At 37.1% G+C, this 20,345-nt stretch overlaps 1 protein-coding gene and 1 pseudogene across 1 annotated transcript in view; one reads left to right on the forward strand and one right to left on the reverse strand.

The window, feature by feature from the left end:
- The window catches only part of ME1 (malic enzyme 1), a 178,007-nt gene that overhangs the window by 25,645 nt on the left and 132,017 nt on the right, over nt 1–20,345 (reverse strand). Inside the window, exons 8-9 of the mRNA XM_039249761.1 lie at nt 5,753–5,850; nt 3,883–3,996 (exon numbers count right to left, since the gene is read on the reverse strand). Of these exons, the coding sequence (XP_039105692.1) occupies nt 3,883–3,996; nt 5,753–5,850 (212 nt within the window). The remainder of the gene's footprint in view (nt 1–3,882; nt 3,997–5,752; nt 5,851–20,345) is intronic.
- On the forward strand, nt 13,922–16,562 carry LOC120243560 (annotated as a pseudogene).

Consider the following 20,345-nt stretch of genomic DNA (forward strand, 5'->3'; position numbering starts at 1 on the left):
TGCCTATACCTCTTGACTTCTATTTTCTGTACCAATGGCTTATTTCCCCCTTTCTTTCAAAATCTAATTTGGAATCCAGATACTTTATGCCACTCACATCAGTTAGATATGGAAATGGAAGACTTCTATTCATTCCCCTCTCCAGGATTCCTTGCTGAAATGCTTTTTGCCTTCCTTTGGCAAAGTGCAGGTGGACACTTCTTATAAATTTCAAATCCTATGGTGTTTGTTTCTTTTTTCCAAGAGTCTCTAATTATACTAAATATATTATGGATAGCTGAGAATTCTTTTGAATGTTACTATTCAATGTCCCCTCTCCCTTATGTTGTGCTGATTCTTAGGACAGGATAGAAGATATGGTTAACTACACAGAATTACTACCTTTTTCAAAAGCATAGAAATTCTGGTGCAGGATCTAGGACAGGTCTAAAAAACTAACTCTGGATTGTTACTCATAAATATTTATTCCTTCCTACAAACAGGCACTAGAAGAACTCTTCCACAAGTGCTTTCTTTTGTAATCCATGGTTGCTTGGACAGTTTGCCCCACTGCGCTGGCCTGGTTCTGCTGTCAGGTCATTAGTTTATCAGCATTGAATCGGGCCCCTCTCTACATCTGTAGACACGGCCTTCCTAGTAGACTACAGTACCATTTCCACTGTCAGAACATTTATCATCAACTCTGATGATGACAGAACTCCATAAATGAGGCAACCTCACAGTTTACTTTTTGGCTTTTGGTTTTATGTGTTTAAAGCACAAGTTTGGTGGTTGTTGTGTTTTTTACATATTATAAACAATTACATCACCAGTTAATAAAATTAATAAAATGATTATTATTGGTTCTCCGGAGAGGCTGTAAAAGTACTAAGGATAAAGGACAACAAAAAAAATCATGTAAACTTGAAAGCAAATTATATTAATTTACTAGTAATCCTAAGATTTATTAGTTCCACAACAAAAATCAACATAATAATTTTGACTTTTTAAAAACTTGAAAGTGGTTAATTGAAGCTTCATGTTTCCTTTATATTAAATAGCACACAAGGTGTTAAATATATAACATCCTTTAAAAACATAACTTTATCTTGGCAAACAGAATATATGCAGTTCTTTATTTTGGCAAGTAAAAGACATGAGGTAAGAGTGACTGATTAGGTCTAGGCAATAACTTCACAGTTATTCCAAGTATTAACATCCATGGAATTTGGAGTCTCAGTTTAGTAAGTCTACATTAAAATTATGTGAGATGCTAAAATCTGCATATATTTGTAAAGATTTCACATAAAATGTCATTAGAAATCACAATGGAAAACCACAAAGACTTTCACATTTTTAGATACTTAAATCTATTACATCCCTAACTACAGCACAGTTTGTATAGCTTTTCCCACAGCTCCAACTTTTTACATGCGGATATTCCCAAAATCTCTATCTCCAGGAGCTCAGATCCTTCTCTTGAGCATCAGTGTTGTAATCTAATTGTCAAGGGGATATCTCTATGAGATCTGCACAGGTACCTTAAACTTGCTCTGTCCAAAATGGATCTCATTATCTTTCTCTTAAACTTGGCCTGTTCTCTGTTCCTTTGCTATAGCAATGGCCACATCACTTATCTAGACACCCAAGAAGTCCTGCTGGATTCCTGTCTGTACTCTACCCTAATCCTCCTCCCATATATGGTGGGTTACTAAGTATACAAATCCTATTCCCTAAACATCTACCAAGTCAAATGTCTTTCACTCACCCCCATAATTATTGCTTTATCTCAGACACCAATTAATTTTATCTGTATTATTACAACAGCTTTGTAACTAGTTTCCTTTTCTCAGTTTCACCTCATTTCAATCCATGCTCAACAATGCTGAGGAGTGACAAGACACAAGCCTCCTTTGCATAAGTTTCTTCAATTGCTTGGAGCAATAAGTTGTTTCAAGAGGCTTCATCACTGGTCACCTGCTTCCTTTCAAACCTAATCTCTAAATCCCTCTCACAGTGAAACAGCTTTTTTTTTTTTTTTTTTTTGCAAACACTGGCCTTCTGCCTGGAAGGCCATTCTTAATCAATTCACTTATTCATAAATAATTATTGTCAATTATGTGCTAGACACTAGGTAGAGCTTTGAAGATACAAAGATAAAAGACATGATCCACAAGTTCAGCCAAGATTTCCTAGTGAACTTTCCATTCTGCTTCCCTTGTCTCAGCTTCAAGATAGAAGACGTTTAAGATGTCCATGGAGACTCAAGATAAATTCCTAACTCTTCCTTTCAAAATGAGCTGATGATGAATGGATATGATGAATGACTGATGAATGGATAAAGAAGATGCATGGATTTAAATTTTAAACAACTTAAGAACAAAAGGAGAAGTTGTGGTACACACACACACACACACACACACACACACACACACACACACAATGGAATATTACTCAGCCATAGAAAAGAATAAAGTCTTGCTCTTTGCAATGATGTGGATGGAGCTAAAGACTATTATACTAAGTGAAATAAGTCAGTCAGAGAAGAAAAATACAATGATTTCACTCATATGTGGAATTTAAAAAACAGAACAAAAGATTATAGGGAGAGAGAGGCAAACCAAGAAACAGTCTTCACTATAAAGAACAAACAGAGGGGGAGTGGCTGGAGGGATGGATTAAATAGACGATGGGGATTAAGGAGGGCACTTGTGATGAACATCAGGTGTTGTATGTGTTAAATCACTAAATTGTACACCTGAAACTAATATTACACTGTCTGTTAGTTAAATGAATTTAAATACAAACTTTCAAAAAAGAAAAAAAAAAACCAGGGGCGCCTGGGTGGCTTAGTCGGTTAAGCGTCCGACTTTCGCTTAGGTCATGATCTCGCGGTTCGTGGGTTCGAGCCCCGCGTCGGGCTCTGTGCTGACTGCCAGCTCAGAGCCTGGAGCCTGTTTCAGTCTGTGACTCCCTCTCTCTCTGACCCTCCCCTGCTCACGCTGTCTCTCTCTCTCTCTCTCTCTCTCTCTCTCTCTCCTAGAAATAAATAAAACATTTAAAAAAACAAAAAACAGAAAACATTGTGTACCTCTCTGCCTCTATAGGACATATTCTTACAATGGAAACTACTGGATCAGAAGTATAAACTTTTAAAGGCTTTGGATACCCATAAGACAGTTTTCCAGAAAGTTTGTTCACATTCACATTTGTTTCTATATTAAATTCCTCAAGTCTATGCTTATCACTGGTTATTTTAAAAATTCATTTTCATGTAGAAAGGATATTTACAAGTATTTTTTCTGGCAGTTTAAGTTAGAGTGATTAATGTGCACAGATGGTAGAAGTAGTATTAATGCTTTAAAACTGTGTAGCTACATGGTCACATACTTGGTCTTATTTGGTTCTCACAATAACCTATGAAGTAGGTCCTGTTATCTCTGTTAAAGCTGGGGAAACAACTTTGCTAGTTAACACTGTAACAGCCCATTTATTAAAGCCCTTTTAGGAATTCTCACTGAAACCCTCAAGAATTTACTTAGAGAAAGCAGCAAAAGAGGGGCTGTTTCACTGTTTGTTCTTTTTTTCTAGATAGTGTGCACTTTGACAGGTAGCCCTTAATAAAAGGACCTATACCTACGTGTTTCAGCTGTGTCACTATCAAACTGTCTCATGTGGAAACTAATTCAAGTGGACCACAGAGTTGTAAGGAGCCTACATACATCACAGGCAGATTCTATAGCTGAGCCACAAGCTTCTTTTTCAGAAGAGTATGACACAGTCATTCATGTATAATGGTTACTCTTTTAACACGGTGTTGGGGTAGGGTGGGTGGAAGAGGTTGAGATGGGCAGCCAGAATAGCACATTAATTTTATTCTAGTTAAAAATGACAAATTCTTACCTTAACTATTAATCCTTTTGAGTCAACCAACCAGATCTTTTTCATGGCTTTCTCTTTTGGTAAACCTTCTTTTTCCATGGCCATAACAATCAGGTGTGCAATCCCTAAGGCGGCCTGAGAAGGAGGTTAATGAAGACAAACTTTAAAAAGTCATTCTACATAATAACTTACCAAGAGTTATGTTTCACTCCATTTTATCTTTACTACTAAGAAAGAACAAAATGGCTCTATTGACCTAAAAAGTTATACTCATTCATTTATACTGGTAGTAAAGTATTTTTGTCACATTTGGGTTAAGCTAAAGGACAACTGTTTACTCTTCTTATCACAACAGAACCACTATTATGTGGCTTGCTCTTTAGCCACAGATAAACCAGTGATATCCTTGATTGTCATCATCTTTAATCCTGTTAATGCAATTAAGATTTGCTCCAACAAGAAAATATTGACCTTAAAATAATGAACTGGTCAGCCTTGCTCATTGGACTGTATTGTTTATTGTTGGGCTCCAGATCCTCTAATTGAATTTGAAGAATGAAGCCTGGTCATTTGGATGGGAACTTGACCAATTAGGCAGTAGAATAAAACATATAAAATCTCTGTCCCCAAGCATTTATTTACTCCATTAATTTGGACAAAGAAAGTACTGTGAAATCTCTTGCAAGATTAAAGGAATCTACTTCTTTAGTATTTGATAAATTTTGGGATAATCAGTGAATGTCCGAAACCTTTTCACGGACAAACAAGTGCCAATTTTGAGTCATCCAACCATGAATACCTCTGCCCTGCTGAGTATCAAGAATTGAACTCTGCCATTCATCAAAATCCTTGGGAAATTCAAAGAATCTGAACTCAGAGAAGCTTACTAAAAGTAAGTACAGCATGTAACATCCACACAAATAAAAATTCGAATTTTAATAAGCTGTAATATAGTCTTGATTTTATTTTGATGTGAAAATGAATTTGTGATTTACATCAGAATACTTTGAAAGGTTTACATCTTTGCATGTAAGTTCTAGCTTTGTGTATTTTAAGAACAAATAAAATCAAAACCAACACAATATACACAATTTCTACCAATGTATCCTATTTATTCATAATCTTATTCAATTTGAAAATTTAAAGCTTCTTAAAATATATATAGCCACAGAGTGTCTCTCCATTCATTACATTCTATATTTCTAAACAATTTGGGCAGTTTTCTCACAAGAAGCTCAAACTCAATTGACATTTTAATTTCTATTGTTGGGGGTGAATAATTATCACTGGAGTCTAGTTTTCTTTTTTCAAATGATTAACTTATAGCAAAAGAGGACAGAAAACAGCCTGCTTTTGTCTTGCTGCCAACTCCTTCCAGCAATTGCAAATGTTTTCGTTCTCTGGTAACTTTTAGAGGTAAAAGTTATGATGTATGATGAGTCTCCAATTTTTTTTCTTAAAAACTTGTGAATAGTTATATATGTGTGCATTGACTTGTGAGTCAAATTAAGAAAACTCTCATATGTGAAACTGGAGTATACTAAATTCATCAGATAAAAAGCTTAAATGCTTAGAGGCTTTTCTACATAATCACACATTGGAAACTTTTCTGTTCCCACATGGCACCTTAACTATGTGAAACAGAAACCCATGGCACTATTTGATTATCTGACAAATTTAAGACTGAAAAATATTGCTATACCTCTTTACTAAAGTCTACTATGAAAAATTAAAATGCCTCAATACTTACTTTTGGAAATCTTTCAATAAAACCCATAGATGCAATCTACTAAAAATCTGAAAGAATACCCTGAACTTCAAATTAATGAATACGTAAGGTAAATTCCACTGATTGGTATAAAAGAACATAAGTATCATATAAGGCAGGTACCTCTCCAGCTCCTTGGAAGAGTATTGTTTGATCAGACAGTTTGTTCTTGGTTATTCGAAGAGCTGCAAGGATTCCTGCCACTGCGACAGATGCTGTTCCTGAAACAAGTAATACGTACCCTTGAGTGATCCTCCAACAGACCCTGCCAAACTCTAAGCCTCAAACCTTTATTCATCTTGAAATCATCAAACACCATGATAACTGGTACAAAAAAGGAACCTGCGGTTGTCTGTCCCCATGCTTATATAGGAGGTAAAATTCTCAGGCTGTTGTCCTCAATATTTTAAGATAGCAACTCACTACTATTCTTGAAAACTTTCCAAAAAGACTCTGTGACTTAATGTGGTGATGTAATGAATAAGAGCACAGCGTTTGGATTCTTAGGTGGAGTTCAGCTCAACCTGCTTACTAGCTGGATGAATTTAAATGTTTATTTATTTTTGAGAGACAGCATACACAAGCTAGGGAGGGGCAGAGAGAGAGGGGACAGAGAATCCAAAGTAGGCTCTTCACCTACAGGAGAGATCCTGATGCGGGGCTCGAACTCATGAACCACGAGATCATGACATGAGCCAAAGTCAGACGCTTAACCAACTGAGCCACTCCAGCTGAATGAATTTAAAGAAATTATTTTGTATATCAGTTTCCTCATCTGTAAGATAGTTGTACTGTGTGAGATAAAAGAGTACTATGTGCTATTAGATTCTTTCACCTAATTATTCTAGGGGCTTTGAAACCTATTACTAATCCCCTCTACACAAAGTGGGTGCACAATAAATGCTTCCTGATTATGGTATTGATGGTAATGATGTTTTACATACATTTGGAATTTAATCTTTTAATCTTCAATTTGAAAAACTGATAGTTAATAGCAATTAAAATCTGTTGTTATTGCATCCTTTAATTAGTGTAGCATTTATTTAGAATGAAGACTGAGTTTTCCTCATCATGCTTTACGGTCATAGAAACTTCAGAGTTTTAATTTTATTACTTTGACATATAAGCATTCACAGATCACAGAGTAGTTTTTGTGCTTTTAAACATAATTATATAGCTCAACTTCTTTATTGGTTCATGTCTGAAGTAAAACTTTGTACCCTCACACAGTAGTTTCCAGCTGTATTTACATTTTATCCCTCTAAATAATACTGTAATGGTTCCTAGATCACTCACCTGGGTAGTAAAGCTTAGTTAATTTTTAAACACCCATATTTACTTGACAAAAATTGACTGGAAGAGGGTTTATGAATGACACAATGATGACATGTTATATATGCCATGTGCCAAAGATGAATTAAGCTTTTTACCTTTAGAACATTTGTTCTGTTCAGTCTTTTGGTTGGTGGTTTCTTCCTTAAAGGATTTGGTAGTCATAAATAAGACCATGATAATTACTGAAGATGTGTGTCTCCTGCATGTTTTTTATTTAGAAACACAATCTGAATCATGAAAATAAAATACTAGCAGTTTTGAGCCACCATTAATAATAAAGTATGAACTATGGTAAGTCATACATTACACAAAGGCTACTCTTCTACAAATTATTTAAAATGAAAGCCCATGTTTTCTTTGGGGAAATATCAAGTAGTGGAATTATTGGGTTATAGGGTATTTATATTTTTAGTTTGGGGGACCCTCCATACTGTTTTCCACAATGGCTACAACAATTTGCATTCCCACCAACAGTGCACAAGGATTCCTTTTTCTTCACATACTTGCCAACACTTGATATTTGTGTTTTTGACTTTAGCTACTCTGATAGGTATAAGGTGTTATCTCATTGTGGTATTAATTTGCATTTCCCTGACGATGAGGGATATTGAGCATCTTTACATGTGTCTGTTGGCCAATTTAATCTCTTCTTTGGAAAAAAAAAAGTCTGTTCAGGATATTTTAATCACTTTTTAATCATATTATTTGTTTTTTGGTGTTGAGTTGTATAAATTCTTTACATACTTTGGATATTAACCTTGTATCAGATATGTCATTTGCAAATAAATGAAAACACTAATTCAAAAAGATATATGCACCCCTATGTTTACTGCAGCATTATTTACAATAACCAAGATATGGAATCAACCCAAGTGTCCGCTGATAGATGAATAAAGAAGATGTGTTACATACATGTATGTACACACACACACACACACACACACACAATGGAATATTACATAGTCATGATGAGATCTTACCATTTGCAATGACATGGACAACTTAGAGGATATTTCTAAGTGAAGAAAGTCAGACATAGAAAGACAAATACTTATGTGTGTAATCTAAAAGAAAATGAATAAACAAACAAAAATCAGGACTAGATCTATAAATACAAAGAATAAACAAACTAATGGCTGCCAGAAAAGGAAGATGGGCAAAACAGGTGAAGGGGAGTGGAAGATACAGGCTTCCAGTTATGGAATAAATTAGTCACAGGAGTAAAAAGCACAGCATAGGGAATATAATCAGTGGTATTAGTGTAATACTGTTATACGGTGACAGATGGTAGCTGCATTTGTGGGGAGCACAGCATAACATATAGAGTTGCTGAATCGCTATGTTGTATACCCGAAACTCATATAACATTGTGTGTCAACTATAATCAAATTTAAAAAAAGATAATGAGGGCCTGTGTAAAACAATCGCTGATCTATGTAGAAAAGACACCATAACAGAATTATAACAGGTTGTCTCTTACATCAAGACAGACTCACAAGAGCTATTAAATAGATGAAAAAAGAATATTAGACAGATACTGGTATCCCGGCACTGAACAAGAAGTCATTCACAAATAGTAGTTCAAACTACATCTATCTCAGGCTTTTTGAAGCTGGCCAGAAGTTTGGATTTCAGGGATTCTAAGCTTCCTTCCAACTCTAAGATTTTACAATTTTAAGGGTCTCTAAACTTTCTACCAGAACTACAAGATTTAACCAGTTGAAGAATCAAAGTTGAAGTATCATCAGCAATCACCATATCTGTATTATTGTTTTGATTTTTTTTTAATGTATTTATTTATTTTGAGAGAGACAGCCACAGCATGAGTGGGGGAGGGGCAGAGAGAGAGCCCGAAAGAGAGAATCCCAACAGACTCTACACTGTCAGCGCAGAGCCCCATGTGGGGCTCAAACTCAAAACCATGAGATCATGACCTGAGCTGAAACCAAGTGTCAGATGCTTAACTGATGGGGGCACTGGGTGCCCCTGTTTTGACTTTATTATTTTTTTTATTTTTTTATTACATTTCTTTATTTTTGAGAGGCAGAGAGAGATAGCGCATGAGAGGGGGAGGGGCAGAGAGAGAGGGAGACACAGAGTCCAAAGCAGGCTCCAGGCTCTGAGCTGTTAGCATAGAGCCAGATGCGGGGCTCAAACTCACAAACCATTAGATCATGACCTGAACTGAAGTCGGACACTCAAATGACTGAATCACCCAGGTACCCCTGATTTTAAAAACAACTGGCATTTAAGAACAGAGAATAAAATATTTCAAAAGATCCAAACTATAATATGACATTTTTATATGGTTATGCTGGATCATTCTGTATTAAAAGTCAAGACATTAGGAACACGGGGAAGGGAGGAAAAAAAAGGCAAGATATTTTAAGTTCATACAGACTACCTCAAATAAGATAAAATAAATCTCTGTCTACACTGGATGTCAGAGGCTTCTATTTAAATGTGTATTCTATGGGGCGCCTGGGTGGCTTAGCCGGTTAAGCGTCCGACTTTCGCTTAGGTCATGATCTCGAGGTTCGTGGGTTCGAGCCCTGCGTCAGGCTCTGTGCTGACTGCCAGCTCAGAGCCTGGAGCCTATTTCAGAGGCTCTATCTCCCTCTCTCTCTGACACTCCCGTGCTCACGCTGTCTCTCTCTCTCTCCTAGGAATAAATAAAAATATTTTTTAAAAAATGTCTATTCTATAACATTTCATGAGGACATAATAAAACATCAAAACTTCTCTTCATGGAATTAATAAGAATCACAAAGAGTTTTTTACTACAAAAAGGTTAATTTTAATTTGAACATGATTCTTGCACATGTTCTGGTCCTACTTCCTGGTACTACTTTGATTTAAATTTCACTACAGTCAAGGGAATTAATGTGGCAAGTGGATACTTCACAAAAATGTGAGTTTTCACAATAAATTATTCCAAAATAACTTTTGTTGTGAGATTGAAAACTGAAGTTTTTAGTAAAGCGCACAAAGACAGGCTGAAGTTTATTACTTCTAAAGAGTACTTAATATTTAATACTGACCAAAGAATGACTTCTACTAATGCAGTAATTTGTTAAATCTGACTAGAATTACTATATGAAACTAGCAAAGGTGACTAATATGTAATCAAATAATTATAATCCTCATGTGCTACTAAATAAATAGATCAGACAGAACTAGAAGCCAGGGAGGTGGGAGTAAATGTGTTGAAGCAAGGGCCAGAGCATTTAGAGGACATGCTACCTGAGCACAGTATCAAAGGATTAAGATGAGAGGTCCAGGGTCTCCCATAGGACAAGCATGCGCAAAGACATGGAGGCAAGGAAGACTGGTCAAATTGAGGGACTGAACATGTAATTCAGCTTTCCCTCTCCCCAGTGAACTCTACTAAAACAGCAGAGAAAAGATTAAGGAGAAAAAAAAAAGGTCAAGGAACCAGAAGAGGATAGCAGCAAAATTTTAGAAGCCAGAAGGCAGATGGGCAAATGACAAGAGACTTAGGAGATGTGGAAAAGCTGAATTGTTGACCGGCCATGGGGAATACTAAGAAGCTATTAGATTGATAAAGCAGAACTCTCAAAAGTCCTGGTTATAAGAGGGACCAAGAACTTCTGAAAGTGGGGATGAAGAAGAGGCTGAAAATAGGAGACAGCTCAAAAACCTGTTAAGAAGTAGTTATAACCTAGATCCATTTTCCTCACCTTTTAGCAGATGGCTGACCCTCCACACCCTGGAGATTTATTTAAAAACTAGAGGTTTATTTTATAGAATATAAAATTCTATCTATCTAGATTGTAAGATCTAGATTACTTATGTAAGTAAGGCATAACTGTAAAATATCAGGGATAATTGAGGGCAAGGGGTCTATACCTGAAAACAAGAAGATTAAATGCAAGTTTACATACTCAGTATGGAGTCACCACCCCCACCCTCCATCTATTCCTACTTGGTTCAAAGAACACTGGCAGAAAGCTCATCCTAGCAGAAGCTAATGTCAAGAGAGAGACTGAAAAGCCTTTTCTGTAGAATCTGAGCAGTGTTAAGAGGAAAAAAACCCAGAAATTGACAAAGGAGATTCCCTTAAGGAAATAGCTCAACCAAATACCTTATAGTAAAAACTCTGAATACAAGCTCCATTTGTACACCAAGCCTTCTAAAATATAAAAGGAGAGAGAACAGAACACATGTGAGACTGTAGGCTTTATAGTGTTACTGAAGCAAGCACAACTTACTAGAATGCAAACTGACATGAGACTAGAGAAGTGCTGACATCATGCAGGGCCTTCTACTACACACTAAAAGTAACTATATAAACGGAGTATATAAAGCAATGTAAGTGTAATTTACTATAGGTAACAGAAGGTTGCTAAAAGATTTTAAATTCAGAGAGTGGAGGGGGGAATACATTCGCAAGTTGGAGGCTGGTGGGATGTAGACAAGTTAAAAGGTCATTGCAATTATTGAGGAGAGAGGATACTGCAGCAATCCAAGAGAGAAGCAAGTTGAGAGGGAGGAAATATTTAAGACAGAAAAATCAGCAGGTTTTAATGATTAAATACATAGAATGTGTGAGGAAAAAGTCAGGAATAATCATACATTTTCTTGTTTGGAGGACTAGGGGAAAATGTGCAAGGAAAACAGGAGTTCAGTTTCGAGCCTATGAGACTGTCGCCCATGTCTGTGAGCTACTCAGGGAACAACGTCAAGAAGGTAGTTAGATATACAGGTCTGGAACTCAGTCTAGAAATCTAGAGATAAAGATCTGGAATTTGAAAATGTGTAGTTGTATATATGTCATGTGGATAGATAACTATTCAGTGAGGAAGTTCTCTTCTAAAGGAGAGAACCCAAATGAAGATAAACATTTAAGGAGTAAGGGCAGGAGAATGTGACATAGGGAAGATGACTAAGTAAAAAACAGTAAGACAGGAGAAGCAAGAAAGTATACACTGTCATGGAAACAAAGGGAAGAAGTAGTGACAAACAGAAGAAAAGTCAACCAAGAAGGGAAATGACAAATAACCACACTAGAGCTGATAATTACATCTCGGTGACCTTTCAGGGAGCTGCGTTATTTATACCTGCTAGAGCTGAAGTCAGAGGACAGTGTGGGGAGGAATAAATAAAAGAAAAAGAACAGAGATAGCAGGTGTATAGCAGCCCTTGTAAAAGCTTAGATAAGACAAGAAAGTGAGATGAAGATGGAGAGGGGGTGGGAGGGAAACAGAGCCAAGAAAAATAGTATACTTTTTATATTTTATATGGAAATTTTATTTTATATTTTTATGGAAAGAATGACAAGGGCTATTGGAGAGAAAATGAAATCAAGGCAATTAATTCTTCTAAAAATTAAAGCAGGGGTGTCTGGGTGGCTTAGTCAGTTAAGCGTCTGACTCTTGATTTTGGCTCAGGTCATGATCTCATGGTTGGTGGGATTGAGCCCCGCGATGAGCTCCATGCTGACACTGCGGAACCTGCTTGGGATTCTCTCTCTCCCTCTCTCGGCCCCTCCCCCGCTCATTCTTACTCTCATTCTCTCTCTCAAAATAAATAAACTTAAAAAAAATTAAAGCAATTTAAAAGTGGAAAGGCTAATGGAAAGAAGGTGGTAGAGGGAAAGAGGCTGAAGACACAGGAAAAGAAGCTAACCACTAATTTTAATGAGTTTTTCCAAACTGGAATGGTTTCACTCTTAGTAAAGCAGAGTAATGTTTGAAAAATTCTGCTAGAGTAAATTCTTTTACAATAAGAATATTTGACAAAATATTCCTGCATTCTAATTCATGTGCTGCTTTTTCTGATAAAAGCTTGATAAAACAAATTCTAATATAACAAAATAATCTAAGTAGTTTTTTGTCTTCTAGTATAAAGACTTCTTAGCAGAAATGTAGGGAAATGTAATTGTGGTGTCTCCATATAAAATAAAGTGCTTTGGACTATTAATGTTAAATCAATTGAGTATTAAAATCTACAAATAAGAGGAAAGAGTAGTGTCATCAGAATACTATTTTCTTTTTTCTCTGTATAACTTATCTTGGATGATACAGTTATATCTAATAATCCTTCACATAACTGGTATCATTTAAGTGGTGACATGAAGAATGCCTCTTATAAGAAATGATAGCACATACCAAATTACCACATAAACTAATAAAAATGTGACTTTGAAAAGAACACTAATAGAAGAAATAGGTTTTTAGTATTAAGTAATCTTGCTAATGAAAGATTATACTTTAGGTATTCTTGCATTATGGCTCAACAATTCAGTGTGGTGTCTTTTTACATTTGAAAAATGTATTCATAAAAACATGCCCGTTGTAGCAAATGCATTAAACAGTAAAAATCTGGATATACAAAGACTAAATAAATCACCTATAATCCTACTGCCAAGGTAGAATCTTTTTCAACATTCTGATGATATTCTTACAGCTGTTTTCTATATCTGATAGGTGCAAATTAAAGAAAATTTTAATTTGTAAAAAATATCTTATGCCATGTGTACGATTCTACCACTTAACAATATCTTGTAACTACCTTACCATGTCAATAACATATTTTAAAATATTTTGTATATTTAGGGGCGCCTGGGTGGCTTAGTCGGTTAAGCGTCCGACTTTCGCTTAGGTCATGATCTCGCGGTTCGTGGGTTCGAGCCCCGCGTCGGGCTCTGTGCTGACTGCCAGCTCAGAGCCTGGAGCCTGTTTCAGTCTGTGACTCCCTCTCTCTCTGACCCTCCCCTGCTCACGCTGTCTCTCTCTCTCTCTCTCCTAGAAATAAACAAAAAACATTAAAAAAAATAAAACAAAAAAATAAAATATTTTGTATATTTATAATATTCCATAATATGGTTATGTCAAATTTATTTAACCAAACCTCTACTTTTAGATATTTAGAGGGCTTCTGATTTTTTGCAATTAAAAATAATATTACAATAGAGACTGCATTCCAGAGAGGGCAATGGGTGGCCAGGGCCCTCCTCAAGCCCAACTTGTCCCCTTACCCCATCCTGGGGGGCAGCTCCACCACCTGCCACTTGGAAGGGGATACAGGAAGTCTTGTCCCTATCTAGCTCTCAGTGCCAAAGAGCCAGGCCCAGGATGCACCACGGCTGGGCCAGGTTCTGAAGAAGCTAGACAATTGATGCTGGATTCGTCAGCCCTGTTCCTGCCACACTCACACTGCTTGCTCCAGGACCGTCTGCAGGCAGCACCAGGTGCCACACAGGTAACAGCTGAAAATGTGTATCTAAAATCTGAGCTCAGATTAGCAGAAAGCTTTGAACAGCCCTTCCTTGTCCTCTAAAATTGGATCATAAAGATATTAGAACAAATTACTTCTGGATGTTGCCCCTAATACTTCCTTTGATAATGGGTGCCGTGGAATACAGCTTGAGGCAGACGGGCAGTTATAACCCAGAGGAAGCAGTGGGCTCCCTGTAATTGTGGAAAGCTCTCTGGGTTTCTTCACTGAAAGGCTGATTCTTCACTAACTGAAAAGGGCAATCAGAGAAGTGGAAAGAGATGCCAGCATGTGGGATGAAGAGAAAATGTTTCAGGTGCATACATTTGAAATGTTTCAAAAAGAACTAAATGAAGTTAAAATGCACAGTCTTCCAGGCTGTCCATGTACCTGAGAGAGCACTACAGGGAGATTACAAAGAGGTTGTGACCATGAAGGAGAGCAGCAGGCGGCACCTAGAACCCTAGAGAGAGGCTGCAGTAAAGAAAGAGACAGAATGCTTGGAACTTCTAAGCAGCAGAAATACATCATGTTGAAGCCCTCAAAAATACACACCATCAAAATAAGTTTATCCATGCTTGATGACATTCTTGAAGATGTGAGAAAGAAGAAGATAAGGAAGAACACACTTTTGATGGCAATACAACAGTCAAAGGGGTCAATTTTGTGGCAGTTCTGAGGGTGGGGGAAGAAGGCAACTCAAAGCAGAACCTTACCAAAAAATGAGAAGAGGAGTATGATTGGGGTCTTAGCATGATGACTGACTCCCAGAATGACCAGTATATTCTGACCAAGCCCAGAGATGCAGCAATCCCAGGTACAGATCACCACGTGATAAAGAACGTTGTTAGCACAAGGACATTGCCTTTACTTGGAACAGGCCCTGCCCAGCAACAGAACTGCCGACATACAGTATTTCCTTACATTACTGCTGGTATACTTTTGGCACCTCCAAGACTAAAGGGGATTAAATTTATTGTACAAGTGGAGACATGAGGAGAATTTGGGGTTCTTTACTCTTTTTCTTATTGGCTTAGAATTCTCCCCAGTAAAGCTGAGAAAGGTAGGGAAGATTAACCTCCAAGGACCGTGTTATATGGCACTACTCATGATTGCCTTTGGCTTACTATGGAGACATCTTTTACAGATCAGACCCACCCAAAGCATCTTTATTTCTACTTGCTTGTCCTTATCAAGCACACCCGGAGTGTCCAAGTTCCTCATGGATAGTGCCCGTGGTGAAAAAGAAGCAGGTGATGTTGACTATACACAGTGCTGCTTGAGATGCTCTAGTGCAGGACACGCAGCTGGGCTTTAGTCATGGCTGGCAAGGCAGCCCTTATCCAAGCACAAGCCAGGACTGTGAATACTGGCTTTTGCTCAGATTCTTTTCTCCCATGGCTGCTGCTTTTCTTCTAGGTCTTGTTAGAAAGACTTATCTCACAGGCCTTTATTATCTAAAGCTGCACATGGAAAGCAAAGGGAATAAAAAAAAAATCTTACTGTAGGAATCTCTGCTCTCACATTTTTAAAAAAATGTCTTATTTATTTTTGAGAGAGAGTGAGCGAGCAGGGGAGAGGCAGACAGGGGGACAGAGGATTTGACTGCACTGTCTCTGCACTGACAGCAGAGAGCCCAACATGGGGCTCACAACCATGAACCGTGATTTCAAGACCTGAGCCAAAGTTGGAAGCTTAACCAACTGAGCCACCCAGGTGACCCACTGAAAGCAGTCACGGAGCTGTTGGATGTCTCCACAGAGCTGGGCTGCTTCCTGGCCAGACTGTTCATCTCTTCCCAAGGCTACATGGTCACCAAGGAGATCGTGTCTTAAATGAAGCCAACTTGTGACTTCCTGGTTATCATTTTCTTTGCACCAGTAAGCAGGTCTTCACCTGTTTCCCACTTTTGTGGTATAGGAGCTCACCATCCTGATGGTCCCTACCCTGTTGGTGGTGATCATGAAGTTTGCTCTGATATGTATGGTTCTTGTCTCCTCCTGCCCAAGACCAGCCACTACATCAAGTGCCTCATGGCCACAGGGGCCCAAGTGAGAGGGTTCTTTTCTATACTGGGAGTAGAGCATGCAGAGCGGGCATGCTCAGAGGCGTACCTCCTAGTCCTGAGTGTGAATGTGCTCAGCCTTTTACTGTCCCCAGTGCTATGGAGAGCTGCAATTACCAAGGGCGTGTCACCTCAGGAGCGTTGGTCAAGTCCCTGAGGGCACCGAGAAGACATACGACTTCACAAAGTGAAACCTGTGTAAGAGAATCCAGAAACTTGGGGCACTTGTGTGAGTGCACATTTAGGGTGCGTGTCTGTGAGCCAGCTACATCAGGAACAAAATACTCCATTTAATGTGAGGGAGTCTTCTTACTGGCCTGGCTTTATAACTATTACTGCCATAGTTTAGGATCTTCCAGAATAATTTCCTGCATTCAACTGATCAAGAACAGTACAAATATAACGCTGCATTTTACAAATCACTTTGACTATTTTGTCTGGATGTGCCTTTTCTTCTGAAATTAATGTTAACTTTCTATTGTTATTTCATCACTTCATGATTTTTTTGGGAAAAAATAATAATTAGAGACATTTTTATTTATTGTTCAACTTTAGTGTTTTAATCTGTTGGTCAATATTTGTTAACATTCCTATGATGTAAAATTTTAATTCTGGCAATGAGTTTGAAAAGTTACCTTTGATCTTTAAGGCCTACATTTTCTAAAATGAGACAAGTATCTTCTAAATGTCTTTGTTTTTTACGATTATAGTTTAAAACTCTCATGTCAATTTTATTTTATTTATCATTCTTTTAAAATATTTGTTTTGATTCACAAGAATATGCATGCTTTTAAAAAGGATCATTTATGATCAGAGTATAATTAACTGAAAAAACAACATTACAACATTAACAACAAATAAATCATGTTAACAATACTGTTAATAATAATAAATATCCTTATCTAAACAGACATTCTACCAAAGAAGATATACAAATGGCCAACAGGTACAGGAAAATGTACTCAACATCACTAATCATCACAGAATTGCTAAACCACAAGACATATCACTTTGCACCTGTTAGAAGGGCTATCACCTGACACAGGAAGTAACAAATGTTGGCAAGGATGTGGAGAGAAGGGAACTCTGGTGCACTGCTAGTGGAAAGTAAATTGGTGCGGCCACTATGAAAAAAGTATGGAGATTCTTCAAAAAATTAAAAATAAAACTACCATATGATCCAGCAATTTGTCTTCTGGATATTCATCTAAAGGAAATCAAATCACTATCTTAAAAAGACATCTGCAACCCCATGTTCACTGCAGTATTATTTACAACTGCCAAGACATGGAAAAAATCCAAATGCCTGTCGATGGATGAATTTAAAAAATGCGATACACACACACACAATGGAATATTATCCAGCCATAAGAAAAGAATGAAATCCTAATATTTGCGACAACAGAAATGGACCTTGAGGGTGTTAGGCTAAGTGAGATAAGTCGGATGGAGAAAGACAAATACTATATGATGTCACTTATAGGTGGAATCCAAAACAAAACCAAAAACAAAAAGCCAAATTCATAGAGAACACATTGGTGGCTCCCAGAGTTTGGAGGTGGGGCGTGGGCAAAAGGCATGAAGGTCATCAAACAGTACAAATTTCCAGTTATAAAATAAATAAGTCCTCGAGAGCCTGGGTGGTTCAGTCAGCTAAGCCTCTAACTTTGGCTCATATGATCTCAAGGTCTGTGAATTCAAGCCCCGCATCTGGCTCTCCACTATCGGCCTAAAGCCTGCTTCAAATATTCTGTCACCCTCTCTCTCTCTCTGCCGCTCCCCTGCTTGTGCTGTCTCTCTCTTTCTCAAAATGAATAAACATTTAAAATAAAGAAATAAACAAACAAATAATTCCTGCAGATGTCATGTACAGCATGGTAACATACTATATTGTATATTTGGAAGTTGCTAAGAGTAAATTTTATTTATTTATTTTTTAATGTTTATTCAGTTTTGAGAGATAGAGACAGAGCGCAAGCAAGGGGAGGAGCAGAGAGAGAGGGAGACAGAATCCGAAGTAGGCTCCAGGGTCTAAGCTTTCAGCACAGAGCCCAACGCGGGACTCCGACTCATGGACCAGACGGCGAGATCATGACTTGAGCTGAAGTCAGAAGTTTAACCGACTAAGCCGCCCCACTAGGAGTAAATTTCAAAAGTTCTTGTCACAAGAAAAGAAACAATAACCATACATGGTGATGGATGTTCACTTACTGTAGCAGTCATTTTGCAACATACACATGTATCAAATCATTATGTTGCACTCAAAACTAATAGTGTTATATGTCAATTATATCTCCGTTAAAAAAAAATAAACACGTATTTAAAATAAATAAATATCTTTGTACATTTGCTTTACAAACCTTTACCTGCTCATGATAAATTTCTACAAATGGAATTGTTGGCTCAAAGAGCCATAGGCTTTTAAGGTTTTTGACACAGACTGCCTTGCCAAGAGTTGCACCAGTTTATATTTCCACCACCAATATATGAGCGCTCATCTTCTTACAGCATCTTTAATGGTTGGGATTACAATAAAAAATCTTTGCCAGCTTGACAGAGAAAATATGTTTCTCATTTGCTTTTTAAAACTTAATGGTGTTAAACTTTGAAGCATGTTTTCTGGCCAGTGGTCTTCCTTCTTTTGTTAAAAGTCTGTTCTATCATGTCTGATTTTGATCTTTTTAATCATCAAAGCATTCAGTATACGAATAGGCTATATTTACCTTGTTTTTTTTTTTAAATATTAACAAACTAGTTTATTATGGCTACAAATTCTATGTAAAATATTTACAATGTCATGTGAGAGAACAGCCATTCCAGAGAGGCCATTATAAGAAGAAAAATCTCTTTTTGTCATTGATTTTAAATGACCACAGGATGAGACCTTATTGTTTTGATCTGAATTTGCTGAATTCTGATGGTCTACAGATTATACACTTAAATGTCCAATTTCTTGATAGATTTAACCTGCACATTTTTTTCCAGTAAAAAATAATTTATAATTACAATGCATTAAGGTCCAAATCTCTATCCAAAACTAAAATCTCTATCATATAAAATTATTCTAGATCATTTATATCAATTATAAGATTTTTAAAATCAAATATTTTTCATAAAATATATTTAACACATCTGTTAAAAAAAGGAAAAAATAAGTTCTCCTAAGTGTCCAGTGTGAAACATTTATTTACATGGTAAGGCTGTAATAGCTACATAATTATTTTCCTTGGCACCTGGAATGCAATTTCTATGCCCACAGTGGGGAAAGTATTACATTTTGGGCAAAATGGTAAAAACATAAGGTTAAAAAGGTAAAACAGAAACATATGGGGATAATGTGTCACTAAGGACATTACTTTGGTATGGAGAAATGCACAAAATAGTTTCGTCATTTCTAATCAGAACCCCAATAACTTGCCAAACGTTTTCTCTAGTCAAAGACTGGGACCATTTTTCTCATATCTGTCTTTTTGTTGGCTAAGGCAGTTATACTCTAAAATTCCTATGTGTAAATAGGTAAAAATGCAGATTATATTTTAAGACAGATTTGCTGGGGTGAAAAGTTAGTTATTTCATGCCTCTATGGTGGTGACCCGCTGGGTGGAGTGGGGAATACTCTGTTGTGGGCACTCCAGAGCAACTCCACATACAGTGCTTTTGGCCTTGGCTTAAGTAAGCATCTGCCTCAGATATCCTGTGCTTCTGACTTTAACTCTGATGCAGCCCAGAACTTGACCTCTAAATTCTGACTAAGTTGATAGGGATCTCTAACCCCAATTCCAAACTGTTCATTTTGTTTAATAATGTGGATTTATCATTCTTTGTCTTAAACTGAACTCTGATGTCTATGAATTCTGTGTATTGATTCAAAAGTATGTAATATCGGTCTTTAAATTCTAGATGGACATTTCTTTGGGACCCATAAAATCAAAAGATAGGAATATTTAAGAAAGGATAGTTTTTTCAGCAGTGAATGTGGCTATTTTATTCTTTATTTTATTTTTAAGTAATCTCTACACCCAGTGTAGGGGTGGAACTCACAACCCCAATATCAAGAGTCTATGCTCTACCAACTGA

This window comes from Hyaena hyaena, unplaced genomic scaffold (assembly GCF_003009895.1).
Source record: "Hyaena hyaena isolate Hyena2069 unplaced genomic scaffold, ASM300989v1 scaffold_344, whole genome shotgun sequence".
Taxonomy (NCBI): Eukaryota; Metazoa; Chordata; class Mammalia; order Carnivora; family Hyaenidae; genus Hyaena; species Hyaena hyaena.